Source organism: Polyodon spathula, chromosome 6, assembly GCF_017654505.1.
Source record: "Polyodon spathula isolate WHYD16114869_AA chromosome 6, ASM1765450v1, whole genome shotgun sequence".
Classification (NCBI taxonomy): Eukaryota; Metazoa; Chordata; class Actinopteri; order Acipenseriformes; family Polyodontidae; genus Polyodon; species Polyodon spathula.
In genome coordinates, this window is record NC_054539.1 from 24817531 (window position 1) to 24838452 (window position 20922).

At 36.3% G+C, this 20922-nt stretch overlaps 1 protein-coding gene across 1 annotated transcript in view; it reads right to left on the reverse strand.

Moving 5' to 3' along the window:
- Positions 1 to 20922, reverse strand: part of LOC121317660 (1-phosphatidylinositol 4,5-bisphosphate phosphodiesterase beta-1-like) — a 330252-nt gene that overhangs the window by 245102 nt on the left and 64228 nt on the right. Inside the window, exon 3 of the mRNA XM_041253828.1 lies at positions 2807 to 2875. Within this exon, the coding sequence (XP_041109762.1) occupies positions 2807 to 2875 (69 nt within the window). The remainder of the gene's footprint in view (positions 1 to 2806; positions 2876 to 20922) is intronic.

A 20922-nucleotide genomic window follows, 5' to 3' on the forward strand; every position in this document is an offset into this window, starting at 1 on the left:
CACTTGTAATGTGATTGCCCTGAGAAAGATAAGAAGGCTACCATGTATAACCATAACTAGGACCTAAATGGGTTAATACAAAGAAAAGTTTAAATGTCAAAAAACTAATTCATTTTTTTTTCTGCACAGTTGGTTAACATTATTCTAGATGAATATGGTGACATATGTGAATACTATGGTGACACCACATGAATTGCATTAGTGCTGTTACAGCAACCACAAACGTTAATAGGTTCTTTTTCACCCATGATTATACTCGACCACAGTTTCTAAATAAATCTTTAACATGATGAATAGATGACTAGACAACTTTAAAATCAGCCTTGTTTAAAAGTTTGAAGGGTCACCTTCCTTCTGACCAGCACCTTTCCTTCTCTGATCGAGAAGTCTCATGTCACCAATGTCTCATTCCCACTTAAAGTCCCTCTGTGGAGTCCTATCTTTTTGTCGCTTGTTTACCTAACCACCCCCCTCCCCATCCGTCCATCCGTCCTGAAGGGTCCTGAAATTACAACCAAGGAGTTTTGTTTGTGAAGTGGGAATTGAATTAACAGCATGGTACACCCATTTCACATTGAATATGTTCACTATGAAACTTTTATTCAAAAGGGAGAATATACTGAAATATATTTTTGCTATTATAAGCATGGGCTTGAAACTCTACACTGTAACTTGTTTACTGAGGAATGAATTAAGTTTGCAGATGCCTTACTCATTTAATTAAATTTATTTTCAGGAACTATTTTCTGTTAAAATCTGTTGGAAAGCTGAGCAAATGGATTTTTAAAACATGGCCCAAGGACTTACAATAAAAAAGTCAAAAATTAAAAGCATAAAAACATAAAACAAATTGAAATCAGAAGTCCCACATGTGAGTCAGACTAATCTCATTCCTTACATTTCTAACTACAGTTCCATATGTTTAGGTTTCAATATGCAGGTCAGTGCCTAGTTTTACATGAGGTTTGGGGATATTTATCTTTTAATTTCTGTCATTTTTGTTTAATCTAATTCCCACAGAGCTTTAGATTTAGTTTTCTTTTTGTCATTTATTATTTCATTGGGGGAATTTCCATGTGTGTTTTAATTTTTCTCAACACATTGTGCTTGAGCGAAAGGAAAAATGACCCTATACATTTTGTGTTTCCATTGGCTCAGTTTATGCAAATTAGCCATGCGTAACATTCCCGTGCTGTTTTTTGCAGACACCTTGGGAAAATGTGGTACACCAGAGAATCTCACTTAGAAATGAATAGCCTTCAGGTGATATTTTGTTTGAGTGAAACTCTAAAGCACAGTGTTAAGCTCATGTAATAAATTTGTGATTTGTAAATGCCTCATGTCTGGTTGTTTAATAATGTGTTTTACTGCTCTTGCCCAAATTGTTTTTCAAATGTCCATTGGTGGGGTGGCATATCATTAGTAGTGAATAATATTTCAACTAATGTATCACAACTTATTAATTAAAGAAAAAAGAAAATAATTAACCAGAGGTATATAATGAAACTGTCCAACCCAGCTATTGCAGATCACCAAGGCTGAAAACCAGATGAGATGTAGGATTATAAAGATCTGTGCCAGACACCTTCTACGTATGCTCCCAAGGCTGTCTGCACTGGGAGCAGTGGACTTTCACATGAAATGCAGGTATTTCCCATGCTTTACATCATGCTCATGAGTAAATGAGATTGACCCTGTCCCTCCCTGTGGTCGTTATTTCCGGTCACAAACCTGATCCTGTTGAGCTGTTCTCCCAAACATGCACGCTCATCACCACTTCACGTGAAAATAACCACACATGCAAACTCCCCCACTGACTCCAAGTGTCAAGTATATAAACATTCTACGTGGTGCCTTTATCAGTCACTTATACTTGCCTTTACTTTTTTTTTTATGTTTTCTCTATGTACTGCTTCTTGTTTTGCTTGTGGAAGTCTCTCGAACAATAGCAGCATATTTGACTATGGTACCCAGTAAAAACACCTTATGTACCATGAATAAATGAGCATGTTTTACTGGAAGACGTGCTTTTATTATCATTTTACAGTATGTTCCACTAAATACCAACCCCCAGATGTTTCTTGGATCAGAAAATGTGATTATTTTTCCATTCCCCTGCCAATTTCTCACACCAGTGGTTTTCTGAGACAGCTCCTGTCAGCCAGTTCTGCTGCCACTGACCTGCTATACATGTGTTGTGTTACAAAATGTTTTTTGTTTTTTTACACGTCTTAGAGTTTGCTTTAAGTAGTGTGAACATGTATGTATGACGTGCTACACTGCTTCTAAAATGTCTGTAAAGTTTGCACATAACATTCTGAAAATAATAATACAGAATAAATAACAGTAATACAGAATTCCCAAACATAAGTCAGGTATTAAAATAATTATTACATAATGTGAGTTGTTTATTGTAAGTTAAATAAAATACATGGCATCCCTAAAGTCAGGCATATGCATCCTAAGTGGGGGATAACAAGTGAATAAATATTGCATATCTAATTATTCCCTCAGATTCTATGTTCAATGTTTATTCTTGGTTCTTGTTTGTCTCTAGAATAGGGAGTCTGCAACATATTTTGCCTAACTACTCGTTAATCAGAACATATGATTTAGATTTGGGAAACTGTACCTCTAAATTTGATTGCCAGCCATTCAAACTGTAAACTGTGAAAAAAAAAATATCACAGCTCCTATGGACTCTGAATAAAATGACATTTGAATAAGAAATCATAAAGTACTAGCTCAACTTGGTGAGTGCCTTTAATCCTTTGCTCTGTCAACCTTAAAGAACACCATTACTTACCTTTGGCGTTTTCACAGATTTCCCATTTCTTGCATCCTTGATATTGACGATATCCAAAATGTCGGTTTCCTGCAATTTATATCATTAGAATTAGTCATTTGTAAAAGTTCCTAAAAATCAAGTTCCTAAAGTTTATCATATTCTAGTACCTACACTAGAATAATTATATGTCAAATGTATAATTCAAACATTTTATGTTGGGTCTTGTGATAGGGGGTGTGGGTTATCCACTGACAGATAGGGAGAGACACAAGAAGTTGAAACACCAATTCAGTACCCAGTATTTATTTACAGCAAACAACCACTTGACACTATCAATGATGGTAGAGCACGGGCAGACATACAGAAAGTGTAAAAGAAAAGGCACACAAAAACACTGTAGAAAAGCAGCTAAAAATAAAAGGTTGCCATGTATTGGCGATGCGCTGCTTCTAATAAAAAGGAGGTCCCATGGACAGACACTCCTCACTCCTTAAACATCCATTCTCTGTTTAGGTTATTAGGTTATAAGACAGTTTTGTTGTTTGGGGTAGCGTAAACAGTCCTAGTCCTTGACTCGTAGCATGGAGGTGTGTCAGATGACCCCTTTTATCTCAAGATGCCCACCTGCTGGTTAGGGATCTACAGCTGGCCAATCCCCAGCTGTTTTTCCCCACAACCAAACACAGCAGGTAGCATATCCCAAATGGAGCATCTGACTAAATAAGAAAAAAAAAAATGCCTCAGCCCTGCCATATGGTCCTTTTGAATGACAGAGATTGGATAAAATTGGATGTCGTGATAAGGATTGCGCTAATCTTCTAAAACATGCTGAAAAATAATTTTTAATCATAGTTATCATTCAAGTACAATTCAGAGATACTGTAACTTTTCTTCATCGTAAAAATACACTGTGACAGTAAAGGCATTTAAATGCTAGAAAATAATAAAAACTGCAAAGTTATTTTCAAATATTTTATGCAAAATATGCTTGATGCAAATACTGTCAGGGCAAAGTAACAGTTATATGAAAGTAGTTACTGAAATATATATATATATATATATATATATATATATATATATATATATATATATATATATATATATATATATATATAAGGATCGGTTAGATTTAAAGATAATATTTACACTATTATAGCAATGTTATCCTGATAGCAGCTTTTAAAAAGTACCAAATAAGACAACTGTTTGGAGATATTTAATGTGAACACTGCATAAAATTTAAAAAAAACAAAAAAAACAAACACTGTTTGTCTTTATCATACTGTAGTTGTCAATTTTGTTATTTAAGGTTAATTTAACTGACCCTGGTCTTCCTTTATTTACATATGGTTACTTTACAAAAACAAAAATATTATCCCTTATATATGCACACATGCATGCAGTTAGAAAGAAGGAGATAGGATTATGTTTTAAAGAATTCTAGTTTGAGTTGCATTAAGCATTAATATCACACTATTATACAGCCTTACAGAATGAAGGCGATATGTGCTCTAAAAAATGAATTATTGCTAAACTTCAACAGCAGGATCCCCTTAGTTCTGCTAAAACATAAGCCTCTTAGAGAGCAAGATAGACTTCATTGGAAAAAAATAAAATAAAAATATGAAGCTTATATTGGAAATGTCCTGCAAAAATTATAACCCTTTTACTTCAGAAGTGTGATCAGAAAGAATCCACATTTCATCGTGTGTGACCTTAATGGTTATTAAAGATCTGATTTGCTGATGGATAGTGACTGATTGTTTAATACTTTGTTTTAGTGTTGTTGCCCACACTGCTTTTCACACATCATCTTTATTAATAATAAACTAGACCAAATCCGAGTGGTCGTTTGGGCTATTGCAAGTAAGGGGTCGGATACTAGTGAAGTGTACTGAAGTGAACCACAAGCTTGTTCCCCAAATTACTACAGCCTGCTGTATCCTGCACAATCTGTGCTAGGACTATAAACGGTGTTAAGGCCAGCAGAGGAACAGTTACCTCAGCCTCCAGCAAGAAATGCACAACAGCAATATGAAGAGGGTCCTGCTATTAGAGATGCACTGCTAGCTTTATTTTTGTAACCCGACAGTGTACTTTTACTTTGTATCACATTTTTGTTTCATTAGCTTATTTTGTATCTCTTTATACCAAATATAGTAATCTCATTTGCACTGTACTTGTCTGTTTACTTAATAAAGAATTGGAATATTGAGCAGTATTGTTGATTCCCAAGAAATAAGTCGCAAAAAATTTCACACCACATTTTATTTTGAGAGTGGTTTAAACAATGTTTGTGTTGTATCAAGCTGCCTAATCATATTGTCTTCCCTTATGGATATTCACACGACTCTCTTCAACGGACATAAGTTGAGGATGGACACAGGTTTTGCTCAGACATAAGTAACTAAGAGAAATTGCATTGGAGTATAGTTATACACGTTCAAACATAGTACTTAGTCCTATTTTACAATAAAGACGTTTTGACAGTTTGGAAAGCTATTTGCAAGTGTATTCTGAAGTGCTGGACAGTAGCTGTAACCACCTGAATTCACAAGCCCACGATGCAGTTTATCAAACATTTTTAGTAACAGTTTTAAACAGAAACTTGGTAAATACAATCTGTATGATACTTTACAAACACATTTAGATCCATGTATGATTAGCTGTGACGGTTTAGCCATCTGAAGATAGTGAACACTTCCATTTATTTAATTACCTGTTTTGCTTTTTAATGTGTGTTTTTAAAATGTATCTTGTGTATAAATGTATTAAATACTAATGGGTAAATATATTATTAAATGTTTCGTAAATGTTTATTCACTTGGGAGAAGAGGTCAGAGGTCAAGTGGGTAAATAAAAGGAAGCTGGCTGTTGGGTGTAGAGGTGACTACAATCAATTATTACCTCGAACTGTGTTCATTTTTTAGCATGCTTGCACACCGTCTGTGTTTTTGCATACTGCACTACGCACTTTGTTTTTGGATTTGTTTATAACATCATTGCACTTGTACAGCTGGAGGTATGAACTGTTTTATACATTTTTAGAAAAGGTATGAACTGCTGTTTTTATTAAACATTTCAAAGTAAAGACTCTGCATTGAATTACCACCTGTGACTGAATTACTACTGCTCTGTACACAACACTGCCGTAGGAAGTAACTGAACCCTGATTCTCTAAGTTTTGTGATTGTCTGTGGGACAACGTCGCTCAGCGCCACGACATTAGCATTATGCAAAGTTCTAGGGAAGACAGAAAAAAGTGAGTTTATCAGCTACATCAATCTGATGAAGGAAATACTGCAAACACAACATTAAATTCCCTGCTGCCATCTTTGGACCCTGATAACTTACGTATTCCCCTGTGACTTTTATAGCAGCTTTAGGAAAGGACTTGAATAAACATTTTCACGAGAAACTCATGTTTACATGTTTAAGTGGGCATTGATTTCACAAGCATTTCCTGGAATGTCACAAGAAATTGAGACATTTTGGGACATTTTCAAGAGCTTTCCCTGCCAAGTTTCACATGCATTGTCCATTCACATGAAACAAACCAACATGTAAACTGGACTATTGTTTCACTTCACCAATTTGGACTATTTTGTGTATGTCCATTACATGAAATCCAAATAAAAATCAATTTTAATTCCAGGTAGTAAGGCAACAAAATAGGAAAAATGCCAAGGGGGATCAATACTTTCACAAGCCACTGTACATGTCAGTGTAATGCAGTGGTGCACTTGTAAAGTACTGTATGGTTATGGTACTTATTAACAAAACAAAATGAATGTATTTGTACAGCTGGAAATTTAATGCAATTGTACTGTACTGCATGCAACTCTAAAATGTTTTTTGTTTATTGGTTATTAGATGTTGCAAGGTTTATTTATTTTTTGTTTTACTAATTGATGCAAGCAGCACTGCTTAATAATTTTCTTTAAAGTTTGAACTAATACAATGCAATGCAATATAAAGGCCAATGCAGCTGGAATTACTGTCTAAGTAAGGTTTTGGAAAGAAATGTTCAGTGAAGCAAAAAAGATATGTTCATGAACTTGTTTGGGTACTCGATAAGCTAAAATATACTCTGTTTGTTATTTTTTAAATTTTAGACATTTTGAAAAACTTTAACTTTAACTAAACAGTTTAACTAAAAATGAAAAACAACACTGTAAAATTATTAATGGAATACAATGTTGCAAACAAGGGTTATTTCAAAACTAAAATTATGTATTTTTCTTTATTTATAATTGTTGAGCATGTAGGGGGAAAAATCAGTTGTAAAAAAAAAAAAAAGTATTTTAAACACAAAAAGGTGTTTTCCTAAAATTGAAGTCTCAAAAACGGGGGAGCGACTTTTATGCCAGTGCACCCTATAAAACTTACAATAATGCCACTTTAAAGTTAAACCTACACATAAATCACATGCTGTAAAATAAAAATGTTGTTATTTTATTCCTGTTGGCAGTTTCTTGTAGCTTCATGCAAAGATTTGTTTTAATGTAATTACAGTACCTTGAACAAAGTTAGTTTGGGGGAAACAAACCCACTGCTCCTTTGCTCCAGGACCATATATATCATGCTATTTATTTTTTAGATCTCCCAAAGGAAAAAAGTATTATGCATTAAAAAAAAAAAAGTGATTTATCAGTCTTAAATTCAATGCTGTTTAATAGAAATTATACTTTTAGCTGTATGATGGTGGTGAATGTGCTATTATTTCTGGTTTTCTCTGATAAATACTCAGTCGTAGTCATTTTTTTCTTCAATTAAATGGCATATTTCATCTCAGTATTACAGGACAGGTCAGTATTTTAGGGATCAATGGATATGGATGTGTGCAGTCTAACATTGTAACATAATAGAACAAACTATGAGCTATATTTCTGTGGGAAAGAAAGGTCAGGAGCAAGGTGCCCAGAAAGTGTATCTGACCTGTGACTGCTTTTCTATTAATAAGAATTGAATGAGAGCGAGACTAGCAGGAAACAACTCAGAATATATCACGTCTAGTGACTCATATTTCTAGATATTTGGCATTGTCACAAAAATGTTATGAAGCAGGAAAGAGAACAATCTGTAATTGTATCTGGTGCTTTCTCCAGAAATGGAAAAGTGGCAGGGCACATTCATTCACTGTAGGGTCCCTTCCCCACAGGTCTTCATTTCACAGGTTCTTTTTAGTGTTATTTTAATCTGCAGTTTCCCCGAAATCATAAGCAATTGAAACTAAAATACAGTAGGACTGTCAATTGACTAAATCCTACCATAAATTAGCCTTACAGCTACAAGCTACTGTTACACAGAAAGCATGTGACAATACAATTAAGCCTGAATTCTGGTTCTGATCTCTTTCTGGTAAGACTATTTCACTCTTTGTGGTAGTCATCAAATAAATATTTTACTGCATTAAAGTTGTATAAGCTGGTTGACGGAAGGAAAAGGAATGTTTTTGGTAAGGTACTATTTTTACTCAGTTTTTAATTTTGTATAAGAAATGGGAGCCCTCCAATGAAATTCGGAAGTATTTGTTGTCTTGTTAACATTTTGTACTCTTTACTCCAGCATAAACTTAATGTATGTGGTCGATAATTCCTGCTTGCGGGAAGCAATATTTTCAGAGCCAAGTGTGCATCTGACCTAGCAGCTGTACCCAACTAGAAATATGATGCTGTATATAAGGGTATCCTGCCTAAAATGTTAAATATAGATAAAACATAGCATATCTACATTTCACTTAAATGTTTTTTTGTTCATTCTTGACTTTCCATCTTACTGTAAAAGATTCCTTTAAGAATGCAAACTGTTCTGAAAATGTTCTGTATGTGCAGGTTTTCAGATCACTGTATACTTAGAAGAAGCAAATTGCTCTGCATGTGGCCAAGGACAAGATGCACCTGCAAGATCCTTTTCAAAAACATCAGCAGTTCTACTGTCAAAGAAGAATTTCTTAAGAAAGCATGTTCTAACACAGCTACGACCCACATCACCACTTAACTTTAACATTGGTGTAAAACCTTGACCATAAAAGGGATAATATAATGTTTGCAATTATTGAGTTCCGTAGATCGCAACCTGTTTTATGCTTCAGGCAGCTGATATTAAAAACACATTCATATACAGCAAAATAGTAACATGGGAGATGTTTTTGTTTAACAAGGGAGAAATTAAACTTAATTTCCAAAAGATTAAAAGTTGCTTATCATTGCATTCTTATATGAATTGCAAATTTGTTTTGAAATAAGCCATTCAGTTTTATGTTTTTCGAAATGAGCTGGAATAATGAATTTTCAGTTACATCTCTAATGTCTTGTGGAATCCATTTATTCATTCACTTCTTTAATGACTGAAAACTGTGCTTGACAAAGCCAGCAGGGTGCCCTGTAAAACAGCCAGAGTAAAGGGCATAAAGAGCAGGGAGGAACCATGTTCTATTCAGTCACAGGCTAGCTTGTATACAAATTAGTGTCTTGGTGGTATACTCAAAACACCACATGTTGTATGCCTGTCTGGTCTCATAAATTGGAACAGAATCTAGTGAACACTGTTGTTTGTCTTTAATCACTTGCCTACTAAAAACAAAACAATCTTTTGAAATATTATAATTATCTTTGAGACAGAAATTTGCATGAATATTTTGCTTATGTGGTACACAAACAACATGTTACCTATTTTGTTCTATGATGGTAGTAAGGCATACAACAGTTGCCTCAGCCAGTAGTGTGCCAAGACATCTACTGCCTGCAGGGCCTCCTCCTATTATGGAGAACCAGGAGACAGTGGGTCCATTCCTGGGAGTCAAAGAGATCTACCTCTGCTCTCCCAAACCCATCCCAAATGAGGCTCATCACCTCGGGGTAAAGCCTCCACTAAGGCGCTGGGAACAAAGCCCAGTTTGTCACCCCGGGTAGATGTACTGCCTGCAGTGAGAGGAAATTCTCGAGTGCCCAGAGTAAAAGCTTGCATGCCACACGCTGGAGACTGGGAGACCTGAGGCCGCCCTGGTGGTTGATGTAAGCCACCACTGTTGTGTTTGTTGTCTCTACAGACAAGCACATGTCTCCCTCGAACCTCCTGCAAAAAATGCTGCAAGGACAGGTAAGCTGCCTGCAGCTCCAAAACATTGATGTGAAGACCCTGCCATGGGAGGATTCCACACCCCTATCATTCCAGGCTGGACACGTCCGTGGTGATGACCTCCCTTCTGGTGACACTGCCCAGCGCTAACTCGAGGTGTAGATGGATCGGCTGCTTCCACAAAGAGAGTGCCTTTAGACAGTGATGAGACATTGTCCACAGGAGGTCGCAGTTCAACGTGGGCTAAAAAACTCTGTTGAACCAGGCCTGCAGAGGGCGCATACACAGGAGACCCAATGGAAGGGTCTGGGAAGCTGAAGTCATCAAGTCCAAAAGTTTCTACCATGAGCGCTCTGTTGAGCTTAAGGAGCTCCAAACAGGCAGGTATTCTCTGTACTCTGCCGTCGGACCTGCAGTTGATGCACACTCCTAGACAGGAGTCTGTCTGAGAAGGCATGAGCTGGCTCTCTGAAGGTGACCGGTGACAAGTTCTGTGCTGGAGACTAGGCACAATGAGCCAGTTGTCCAGATAATTGAGTACGCTGATGCCTTTGAGTCTCAATAGGGCCATGATAGCCTCCATGCACCTCAAAAAGGCACGGGGAGCTAAAGAGAGGCTAAAATGGCAAGACCCAGAACTTGGACGCCATTCCTGGAAAGGCAACCCACAGGTACTTCCTGTGCACCTGTTTTACTGGTATGTGGAAATAGGCGTCTTTGAGGTCCACCATGGTGAACCAGTCACATGGCCTGATTGACTGTAACAGCTGTTAAATTATAAGCATTTTGGACCTCCTATGGCTCAAATACAAGGTTGACCTGTCTGAGGTTGAGGATTGGTCTTAGTTTATAAACTGTCACAGAAACCCGATATTGAATTATTTTCCTTTAACTCACTGAAGCCAAACTATTACTTTTTATAATACATGGATATTAGTATCTATAAAAAAGAAAATTTAAGAAAGACACTAAACGGGTGTTAAGGTTCAAATTGCAAGTGAATTTAATTAATAATAACTTAAATTAAGTCAGTATTAAAGAATCTTAAATATATATTCATTTTTTGATAATTGAGGAACGGTGAGTTAACAATAGAATCGACATGCGGGTCATTGTGACCCATTTTGCATTTAAAATGTTAAATTACTCTTCCGTTGTAAATCGTATGTATATGTCCATTTTTGACTTTTCCTAAATATATGAATTAAATATCCTGACGGTGTTTGATAGCCAGAATCGCAAAAATGATAAAGTTATAAACAGTTCTACCTAGAACCGCCACGTGGGTCAATGTGACCCACGCATTACAGTACATGTTTTTTTTTTTATATAACATAAGGTATTCTATTATTTTTGTAACTGCAGCAAGCAAGACATGCCTCCTCCTCCTACCACACGTTTTTTTTTTTTTATTTCAAGCCTTTGTTTGTAGACTGACTATGAGTCTAATTGGGAGACAACAATCCTTTGTTTTGTTCCACAGATGCAACTGAGTATATATCAGAAGGAAATATTTAATCTTGAAAGCAGTCATTTTTATTGGAATGCGGCAAGTTGCACTCAGATGCACACAGCAAACTGAAATTATAGGTAGGATAACAACTTATGTGCCTACTATGAAACATATTTTATATATTCTTTTTGTATATTTGGTTTTACAGGTTTGTATGTACCAGTTTACACGTGTTTACACAATAGTGTTCAATGGAACTGCGTCTGTGTTTACAACACAGCTCCTGTTATGCACAGTCAGCTGGCAGACGCGTACACTCCTCCATAGAGTACAATGCAGCCATCATACTGGAAGTAGTGTTATATTTTATTTTTTATGTAGTATTAGAAACAATGATTTTTGGTTTTATAGTTTTGTGTATAGTTTTTGGTTTTATAGTTATATGTACATACCCCTTTCTTTTGAAATGTGCACTTTATTATATTTTTTCACTGTTTGTAGTCTTGATGTATATGCGCTCATTTAAAAAATAAAGCATATTATGTTTAATTTTCCATTTAAATATGGTGTTTCTGCGATGCAAATGTTAGATATGCTGTTCATTAATACAACTTTTCAGTCGTATCCAATAGTACATCTTTCATTTTCATAACAAAGCAGTTTAAAAATGTATGGGTGAAAGTGACCTATGTGGTGGTTCTAGGTAGTTCAACTGGCGGTTCTAGTGTTAAACTGGGTAGCTAATGAATTGAAAGAAATAACATATTTTTAAGAAAAAGGTGTTTCAATGAGGTATGCTTTCATTTATTTTTTTCTTAGTCGCTGTAAGAGTCGAATATTATTTGTCTTGCTCACTTGTTTGGTGCTCCCGTTGGTGGAGGATGATTGTAAATCTTAACAGAGACAGATTTGTTAAAAGACCTAAAAACCACGAACTGTATTGTCAAGTGACTAAAAACGAGACATTTTATGTTTGAAACCAATGCAAAATTGTTCTATAAAGGAAGCTGAGGTTTGTTTTCAACAGTTACCAGATTTAAGACAAATCAGATGCACAACAGATATTGAGATTGTAAACAGTCTTTCAGCGGGGGAGGGTTCAAGGCTGAATGCACTATTTCAAATGTCAACAAAACAGCACAGAGTTCATTTGTATCAGCAGCCATGTGCTTAACTCCCAAAGAGATAAAAGATGGCTCTCTCAGAAATAGAGCTCAGTTCAGTGGAGGAGCTGCAGGGGACATTGACAGTCCATGCAATTCAAGAGATCTTCTATCACAGGAATTGCCAAGCCTCTTTCACTCACAAGAAAACTCCTGCAAAAAAATTGACTCATCAACCAGGCTGTTCAATGGCAGATGAACTTCCTTTAGAGTCCAGAAGAAGTTTAAGACAGGCTGCCAGTGATTCGAGAATACATCCAAAAATATGTACATTTTGTAATAAAAGTCCAATGAATTATGCTCATCTGAAATGATCCGGTCTGTGGCAAATCAGAGGATGGATATTAAAATGTTGGCACTTGTAGCACGAGAGCTTGTTGTAGCTGAAGCTACCTACCACAAGTCTTCCTATATCAATTATACAAGGCAAAAGCCTGCCCCCTTAACACACACTGGTGAGGCTGATTCTGAACTTGCCTACACAGAAATAACTAACTATGGCATGTTACTGGATCACATCTGGGAAACATTATTTCCAAATCCACATGTTGTGTCAATGGTTGAGCTTACAGGAAGACTAGCATTCTTCTTGGACTCACTTGGTGTTACTGCAGTTAAGGCTCACACCAACAAAACATATCTGTCGTAAACTAGAGAGTGAATTTGGTGACAGCCTTCACAGTGACAGTGGAAAAATTCTGATTATCCCTGATAACCTCACAGTGCAGAATTTACAGAAACTGAAAGAAGAATTTGAATTATATCAAAAAGATGAAGATACAGGAACATCGCAGATATTGAATAAAGAAACCTGGCCTCCACAGCCAGAGGTTCTGAATCAAGATTATGTGGCTCTGCCTGGTTCTCTAACAGGGTTCCTTAAAACTCTCTTGTCAGGAGAAAACTCTCCAGCCCGCATCCAAAGAATAGTGTTGCAATAGAACCTTTTGTATAGTATTACTGGAGGGACTGTAACGACATCTGAGCACATCCTGTTACCATGGGCAGTCAAGACACAGACAGGAAATATTGAACTTACAAAAATCTTGAATCGTCTTGGTCGTGGAATACATACTCAAAGCTTGAAGAAATATATACAGCTATTTGTCTTCAAAAATTGGCAACAGAGGAGGTATCACATCACAATTATTGCAGACATTGTTGGCTATTTGCCAATAATTAATGCTCCAGCAACCCAAATGTCTACAGTATATGATATTCTCAATCAAGTACTGAAGATCAAAAGAACACTGGATGTACAGGAGATTGTTTGTGTTTCTGACCAAGCACTCTATGCCAAAGCTGCTGAAGTTGTATGGAAGCATCAGGATCAATTTGGTAAGATTGTGCTCAGGATGGGAGTATTTCATACTATCTGTAACATCCTCTCCATCACTGGCAAGAGGTTAGGCGATGCAGAGCTCAGGGACCTGGCAGTAGAATCTGAGTCATAGCTAAGGGATCGATAACTGGTGTCCTGGAGGAAATAAACTACAATGGAGGAGTACTCCTGCATAAGCTTTTATATGAAGTCCTCTTCAAAATTACTTGGAAGAATGTTTACCAATGGCTGGAGGAAAATCACTTAGAGAATATGCCCATCTTGAAGGATGCCATGAGGTGTGTTCAAGACCTTGATGATAACTCATGCCATGACACTTTAGATCAGTGCTTCAAGACACACTCTGCACACAAATTCTACAACTTTTTACAGAGTATCTCAATCTGCTTCGACATGGCGGTGGACAGCTAGCAGCATCTTAGATGTCATACATCGATCTTGTAGAGATTTTGCTGTGACTTCTACGTGCATCCAGAGAGGGAAACTGGCTTGTGCACCTTCACTTCATCAGGTCCATCATACCATGGTGCTTTGCTTTTGATGAAAAAAAAAACTATGCCAGATACCTTCCAGTGTATTATGCCCAGATGACGAGATTGTCAGATACCATCCTGATGTGCATGCACATTTACAACAAGGTGGTTTCTCAGTCCAGATAACCAAACACAGCACATTTGACAGGATACCTGTGGACCAAACGATCAAGGAAACTGTGAATGAGGACACACAGACTGTTGGCGGTACCAAAGGATTTAGTTTGAAATCTGCAGCAGTAAGCAAATACTACCTCACTGCTGAGTATGGTAGAGTCCAGCCCTCCACCACACTGATCTTCAGCCATCACGTATTAGGAAAGATGAAGCAGGTGTGCAGTCACTTGCTGATCTCCTGGAAAACAATTGGACAAATTCCTTCACCAATTTTCCCTCTGAGTTAGCAAACCTGTCAACTGCATTGCTGCTCCACCAAATGTCACCCAAGACCTGCTCTAAGCACAGCTGCAAGGTGAAAAAGCATACCAAGATGATAGACTAGAAATGAGAAGTCAATCATTTCATGACAGTTTGCCAAGGCTGCAACTGAAGTCATTTACCAGTATATTGAAGCAACAGAAAACTAAAAAAACAAACAAAGAAACTATTCTGAAAGCTGATCACAGACTGTTTGGACAGATGGTGCTGGTAGCCACCAACAGAAACCTTCACAAGTGTCAAGTTTTACAACATCCTCTTGGTCTTCCCTGGTCTCTAGCAAACTGAGATGATACAATGAAGAAAACTAACAAAGTGGCCCTAGCTCAACATCTTGAAGGGAAAGCACCTAATTCCAAAGCTAAAACCCCACCTACAGCCTCCGTTATTGATGAGATGAGTATTATCCAGAAAGCGCATGGTGAAAATCTCACATTTGCTGAGCTGTCAGCACATTTACTTGCATCAGGCTTATAAACTGGATATGGAAGTGATTGAATTGATATATTGTTTGATGTATACAAGGACATGTCCATTAAGAATGCTGAAAGAGCAAAACCAAACTAATCCAGTTTCTTGTTAAAAATTTAAAGAATACACAGATGAGGGAAAAGCTTGGTGGGAAGGTTCTGTTACATGTGAGGAGAAGTGCTTCAGGCTTACAAAGGAGTTTGCAGAAGAAGTTGAAGAATTCCATACAACACAAGACGAGGAAGACACATGTATGCTGGTCCATGCAAAACATGCTGCTGCTCACTACAGCTCCATCATCGTTGTAGGAGATGACGCTGATGTGTTGATCCTTTGTCTGGCCTTCACCCATGACATTGACTGTAGCTTGTACTTCAGATGTGGCACAAAGAACCAGACCAGGTTGACTGATGTAACCAAAGTGGCAGCAGCAATTGGTCGTGATGTATGCAAGGCTTTGATAGGGCTCCATTCATATACTGGATGTGACACAGTGCATTTGCTGGCCATAGCAAACTTGTGTGCAAAAAAGCAAAAAAGTGGATTGAAGTTGCTTCTGATTAATAGAAAATACCAAGACGCATTCACCAGTCTTAGGCAACAGTGGTTCCTTTCTGTAGAACTGTTCCAAGTGGTTCAAGAAGTCACATGCCGGTTGTATGCAGCAAGATCATCAACCTTTGAAAAAAGGTGACATTGAATCAGGACAACTCTCACCATGTGACGACTGTCTCCACATCTATGCCCTCAGTGCCAACTATCAAGCAGCAATATGGCGACAGTCTAGACAAGTTTCCTAATTCCAATCCCCCATGATGGCCATGGTTGGACATTGACTGTGGATAATATCCTTGTCATTGACTGAATGACTGGATCCCCTGCCTCTCAAGTGGTTATGGAGCTGATGCCATGCAAATGTTCACACCCTTGCACACTACCTGATTGCAGATGCCTTGCAAATGGGCTCAAATGCACAGAAGCCTGCAAGCTACAAACCTGCTCAAATATAACAAATGAAGATGAGCAAGATCTTTCTAATGATGCCAGATCAGATGATGATGATAACAGTTACAAGTAGTTACCTTCTGTGATAGAATTAATTTAATGACACAGATTCAAATAAAATGTAAATTGATGTCATCTAGTCAGTAGTGTTAGCACCACATATTATGCAAGATGCCGTTTATGAGGTTATTGTGTAATGTTTCAGTCAGTTAGAGAATAGCTGATTGATTGCTTATGTTGAATAGTTATGTAGTGTTGTTACTTTTGTAGATGTTAGCAATTGTTCTAGAATAATCTTAAATGCAACCATTTTTTGGAGAGGAAATTATACTTTTTTGTACCTATTTATTGGAAAAAAAAAAAAAAAAAAAAAAAAAATTAACCTCTGTTTTATGCACTCCTGAACTAATTGGGTTTGCTTAACAATAAAAAATGGTATTAAACTGTAGAATGTGTCCATAAATCCATCATCTATCTGAGCACAGAGTAAAATAAATAAATAAATAAATTATGACATCGACTGCTACTGACAAAAGTGTGAATTCTGAAGCAAAGCTACTCTCCAGAAAGGTCCATCATATCATTTTAAACTCTACAGACATATAGCTATTTAAAAATCATAGTAATGTCTGTCATGGTACCAAATGACACCAAATTTAGCCTTTGGTATATCCAATGTGAATTTAGAGACCTAAAGTGCGTATCCTAGCAACGCACAGACAGTTTTTTAATCTACCGTAATAGCGCTAAAAAAAGCACACATAAAGTTTTAATGCAACAGGAGACTTCAATCTGGGTTCAAATTTGATGCATCGATTCGCCAATGTAATCAAAGCTCATGAAATTTAAGGACAGATGATCAGTAATCAATGCATCGATTAATTGTTGCACCACTAGTTATATGATGATTAAATACTATAATACAGTCTTGTTTTTTTCAGTACAGCTTGGTTTTCAATAAATTGGGCTATTGCAACTCGCACACATTTGGCCTATCTAAAAATGCTTATGAAGTCTTAATGTTTTACAGAATATTTTGAAGCCTCTTTATGTTTTTGTTTATATTCATTCTTACTCATTAACAGATCATGTCTAAATCATATAAAACAAATCATCTTTGAATCGTACATATTTTTACAAACAGAAATATATAATGTGATTCACATGCTAGATGATTAAAAAAATGTAAACAGTGGAATTAAATAAAACTGTCACTGTGTGCCGATATTCCCTTGTACACTGACGTTTGCCATCCAATAACCCTACAACAATCCACCACTGCTAGATGGGCTGATATCCGAGCAGAGACTGGCAAGGTGCATCTTGATTATACATTAAGGCATCAATAGCAACAGGTGACAAAATCAGTTGCAGTGTTAGTCCTGTGTTACTTCTTAAAAAAGACCACACTGTGTGAGCCTGCTATAATTGATGATCATTTTGGACGACCTCTTAATAATATGATCAGCCTCTATACTTCCCCAGCATACAATATCCACCCAGCTAGTGATACATTATCCATGGAAACAAAAATCTGATTTGATTGGCTATAGGCAGAGGAGCAATTAAATAGCTGTTTAAGGAATGTTTTCTTTGGGTATCGAATTATGTTTCACGGTATTATAAAGCTTACATAAGTAAATAAAATCTCTATTAAATAGAACCTCTATTATTTGTATACACATTTTCATGATTTTAAAGGTTTGTTTATACCCTATTATTTCTGGCTTCAGATTCGAACAATAAAAAAAGAAATCTGGAAATGTGCCTAACAACTGTGTCTGTAGTAAAAGATATTAGGCAAAGCTGTAAGTTTACACAAATTAGCAGGTTGTTTTTTTTGTTCTGTTTGTTGTAATTTTTACGTACTTTATGTTGCTTCTTTCCCGTAGGTTATTCATTTTGATCTTTTTTGTGCAATTAAATGTCTAATGTCAGTACAGTAATTCAGATGTGTTAGTATTATCTATTGGAGTTGGACATCTACATTCTGAGAAAGGAATATTGTCAGACATGAGCCTAATCTTATCAGAAAAAAAGTAAAACATGCCCCTTTTAAAGCAATTTTAGATTACAGCCAAGAATATCATGTAATTGAACTTTGAAAGGTCCCAAGATAAGTTAAGAAAACAAGTCCTAATACTGGTATGACTATTTGAACCAACTGAGCTTAATTTCATAAAAGTATTTTGGCCTACCCATAGGCTTAATCTACAAAGTTTGTACTTAACCGTATAATTACTGTACCGTTATCCAACCATATTTGTCTTTAACTTGAAACCCACTGATGTGCTTATGTCCCTTTGCATGTGAATGAATAGTGCCATTCATGTGCAAGGTAAACTCAGGGTGACTGCTGTGGGCTTTATCAGTGCCACGACAACATAGAAGGTGACTTGAGTTAAGTGCATGCAGTAGCTGAGCAGTTGAACTAATTATGGAGAATGCATAGCTGATGTCAACAGGTTCTAGTTTCTCACTCTAAATGTATAGCTGAATACATTACTACCCTCAGCATGGAACACTCAAAGCATTGTTATCACACAGTGAAGTCAATACATACTGTATCACATAGGATATTGTTCCTTACAAAAGTTATTTGCCCTAGTCATTTTGTAATAACATTTGTACAATTGCAAACAGAAGAATACAAGATAAACATAAACTAGTAAGTCCTCTATTGTAAATACATGCTTAAGTGCATTTTGAAATCAGCAAATCATTTGTAACTCCCTAGCTTAAGTTGAAACAGAACAAATCAATGCAATTTTAACTCCCTTGCCCTTCTATAACATTTTACTTGTTCTTTAACCACAGCAAAGAGCAAACAAACATGTTTATGAGTTTGCAACAATAGCCTTATCTGCAGTTATCACAGATAGGTTTTTTGGTATGGTTTGCTTTTGTTTTCCCAGTTTCATGTCCTTTCATTCCAGACATTACAGTAACGGTAGAAAATGGCTTTTAAAATACTCACATCAATGGAAATGGAAATCCTTTATGTTATTCTATATTGAGTCAGTATTGACAGAAAGAGCCTGTAATAAGCACAAGGAATTTTTTCTGATATTAATGAACATTGCAGCAGTCCATCCAAGTGAAATATTACTTTGAAGAAAACCACTGGAGAAAAGGTAAAAGTGTAAACAAATAGCTGTGCTTAACAGTAACATTTCATTTGAATTTATAGAAGCCCAATGTCTTTCAAGTCTCATTAGAAGTGGGGTTGCGATGGTATAAAAAGCTGCTACATATCTGTTCATAATGAAATTGTTTAAAAATAATTAAGTACATTATATAAAAGGAAGATGGGAGTCAAAAAATAATTTCATGTCAGCCTCTAACTGGATTCCATTTGACTATTAAACAATATCAGCTCATGGCAATTTACAGCTCCCTATTGCACTTATTCTCACAATGTCTTAAACTATTCTGCAGTTGCCATGTTAACAAGAAAAACACAAGCTACCAAACAAGGCCACATAAAAACAAGTGTTCTTTGGGTTTAGAAAGCACTTGATTACAAAGCATACAGGTGGAAACTAAAGAATATTTATTTGAACTCCATTTGAAGAAATTGGAACTCCCCTTTCCTACCACCCTCCCACAAGAACAATGTCCCAAGACCTGTGTTCCTTAACTGATGTGTACAATAGTAAAAAAAAAAAAAAAAAAAAAAAATATATAAATAATAAACGAAACGGACAGGTAACAAGTTTATTTATTTATTTGTATTCACATTCTAGTGGATCCCTGCTTAGGTAATTGAATTTTCATTGAAAAATAGCACAATTCAGTAAATACCTTTCACCAACATAACTAAAGTCTAAAACTAACTTGTACTCATAAGAAAAAATAAAACCATTATAAAAGTTAATGCATACTGTAATTGCGTAATATTAATTTGTATAATATATTCATCATAGAAGGCTGGAGCAATTTCCTGCAATATACAAAGTAATGAATTGGCATATCAGCCCACTGAAAGGCAAGTGCGGGACATTAATCACAAACCAAAAAGTTCAAACATGAACAACTTGCCATTAAACTAAAGAGCAAGCTCTGCTGTCAGGAGGCAAGTACATGTTTTATGCTGATGTCAGTACCATCAACTAAAGTAAGCTGATTTAGAAAATGTGTTCTAATTAAAATAAGTAAATTGGTAACATATTTTTTTTTTAAATAGTACAGGACACTGGCTTATTATTTATCAACATGCTTCGTGTGAATAATCCAATGTATTTGACATGTTAATAACATTTAACATGATTGTACCAGTTGTTTTTCATTTGTAAGAAAAACTTTACTGTCGATTCCAATAACCAGCTGTCACTAAGACGGCTGTAGTGGGTGACGTCAGACCAGAGTCATAAACAACAAGAGATGGATTTTGGTGGAGCTGAGTGAATGGCTTCGCTCAGCATTTAATAAGTGAACAGAACAGACAGAAAATAAACGGTTGTAACAAACAAAAAACACAGGACACGGCACTTTCGCCAAAATAAATAAACGAACAAAACGGACTACACAGACAAACACAGTGAGCTTCTATTTTAATGATTACGATTATTATTACAATTATTACTATTACCTCCTTCTCCAATCCCGTTCTCCACTCACCGAACACACAACCCCGAGTGGGTGAAAAC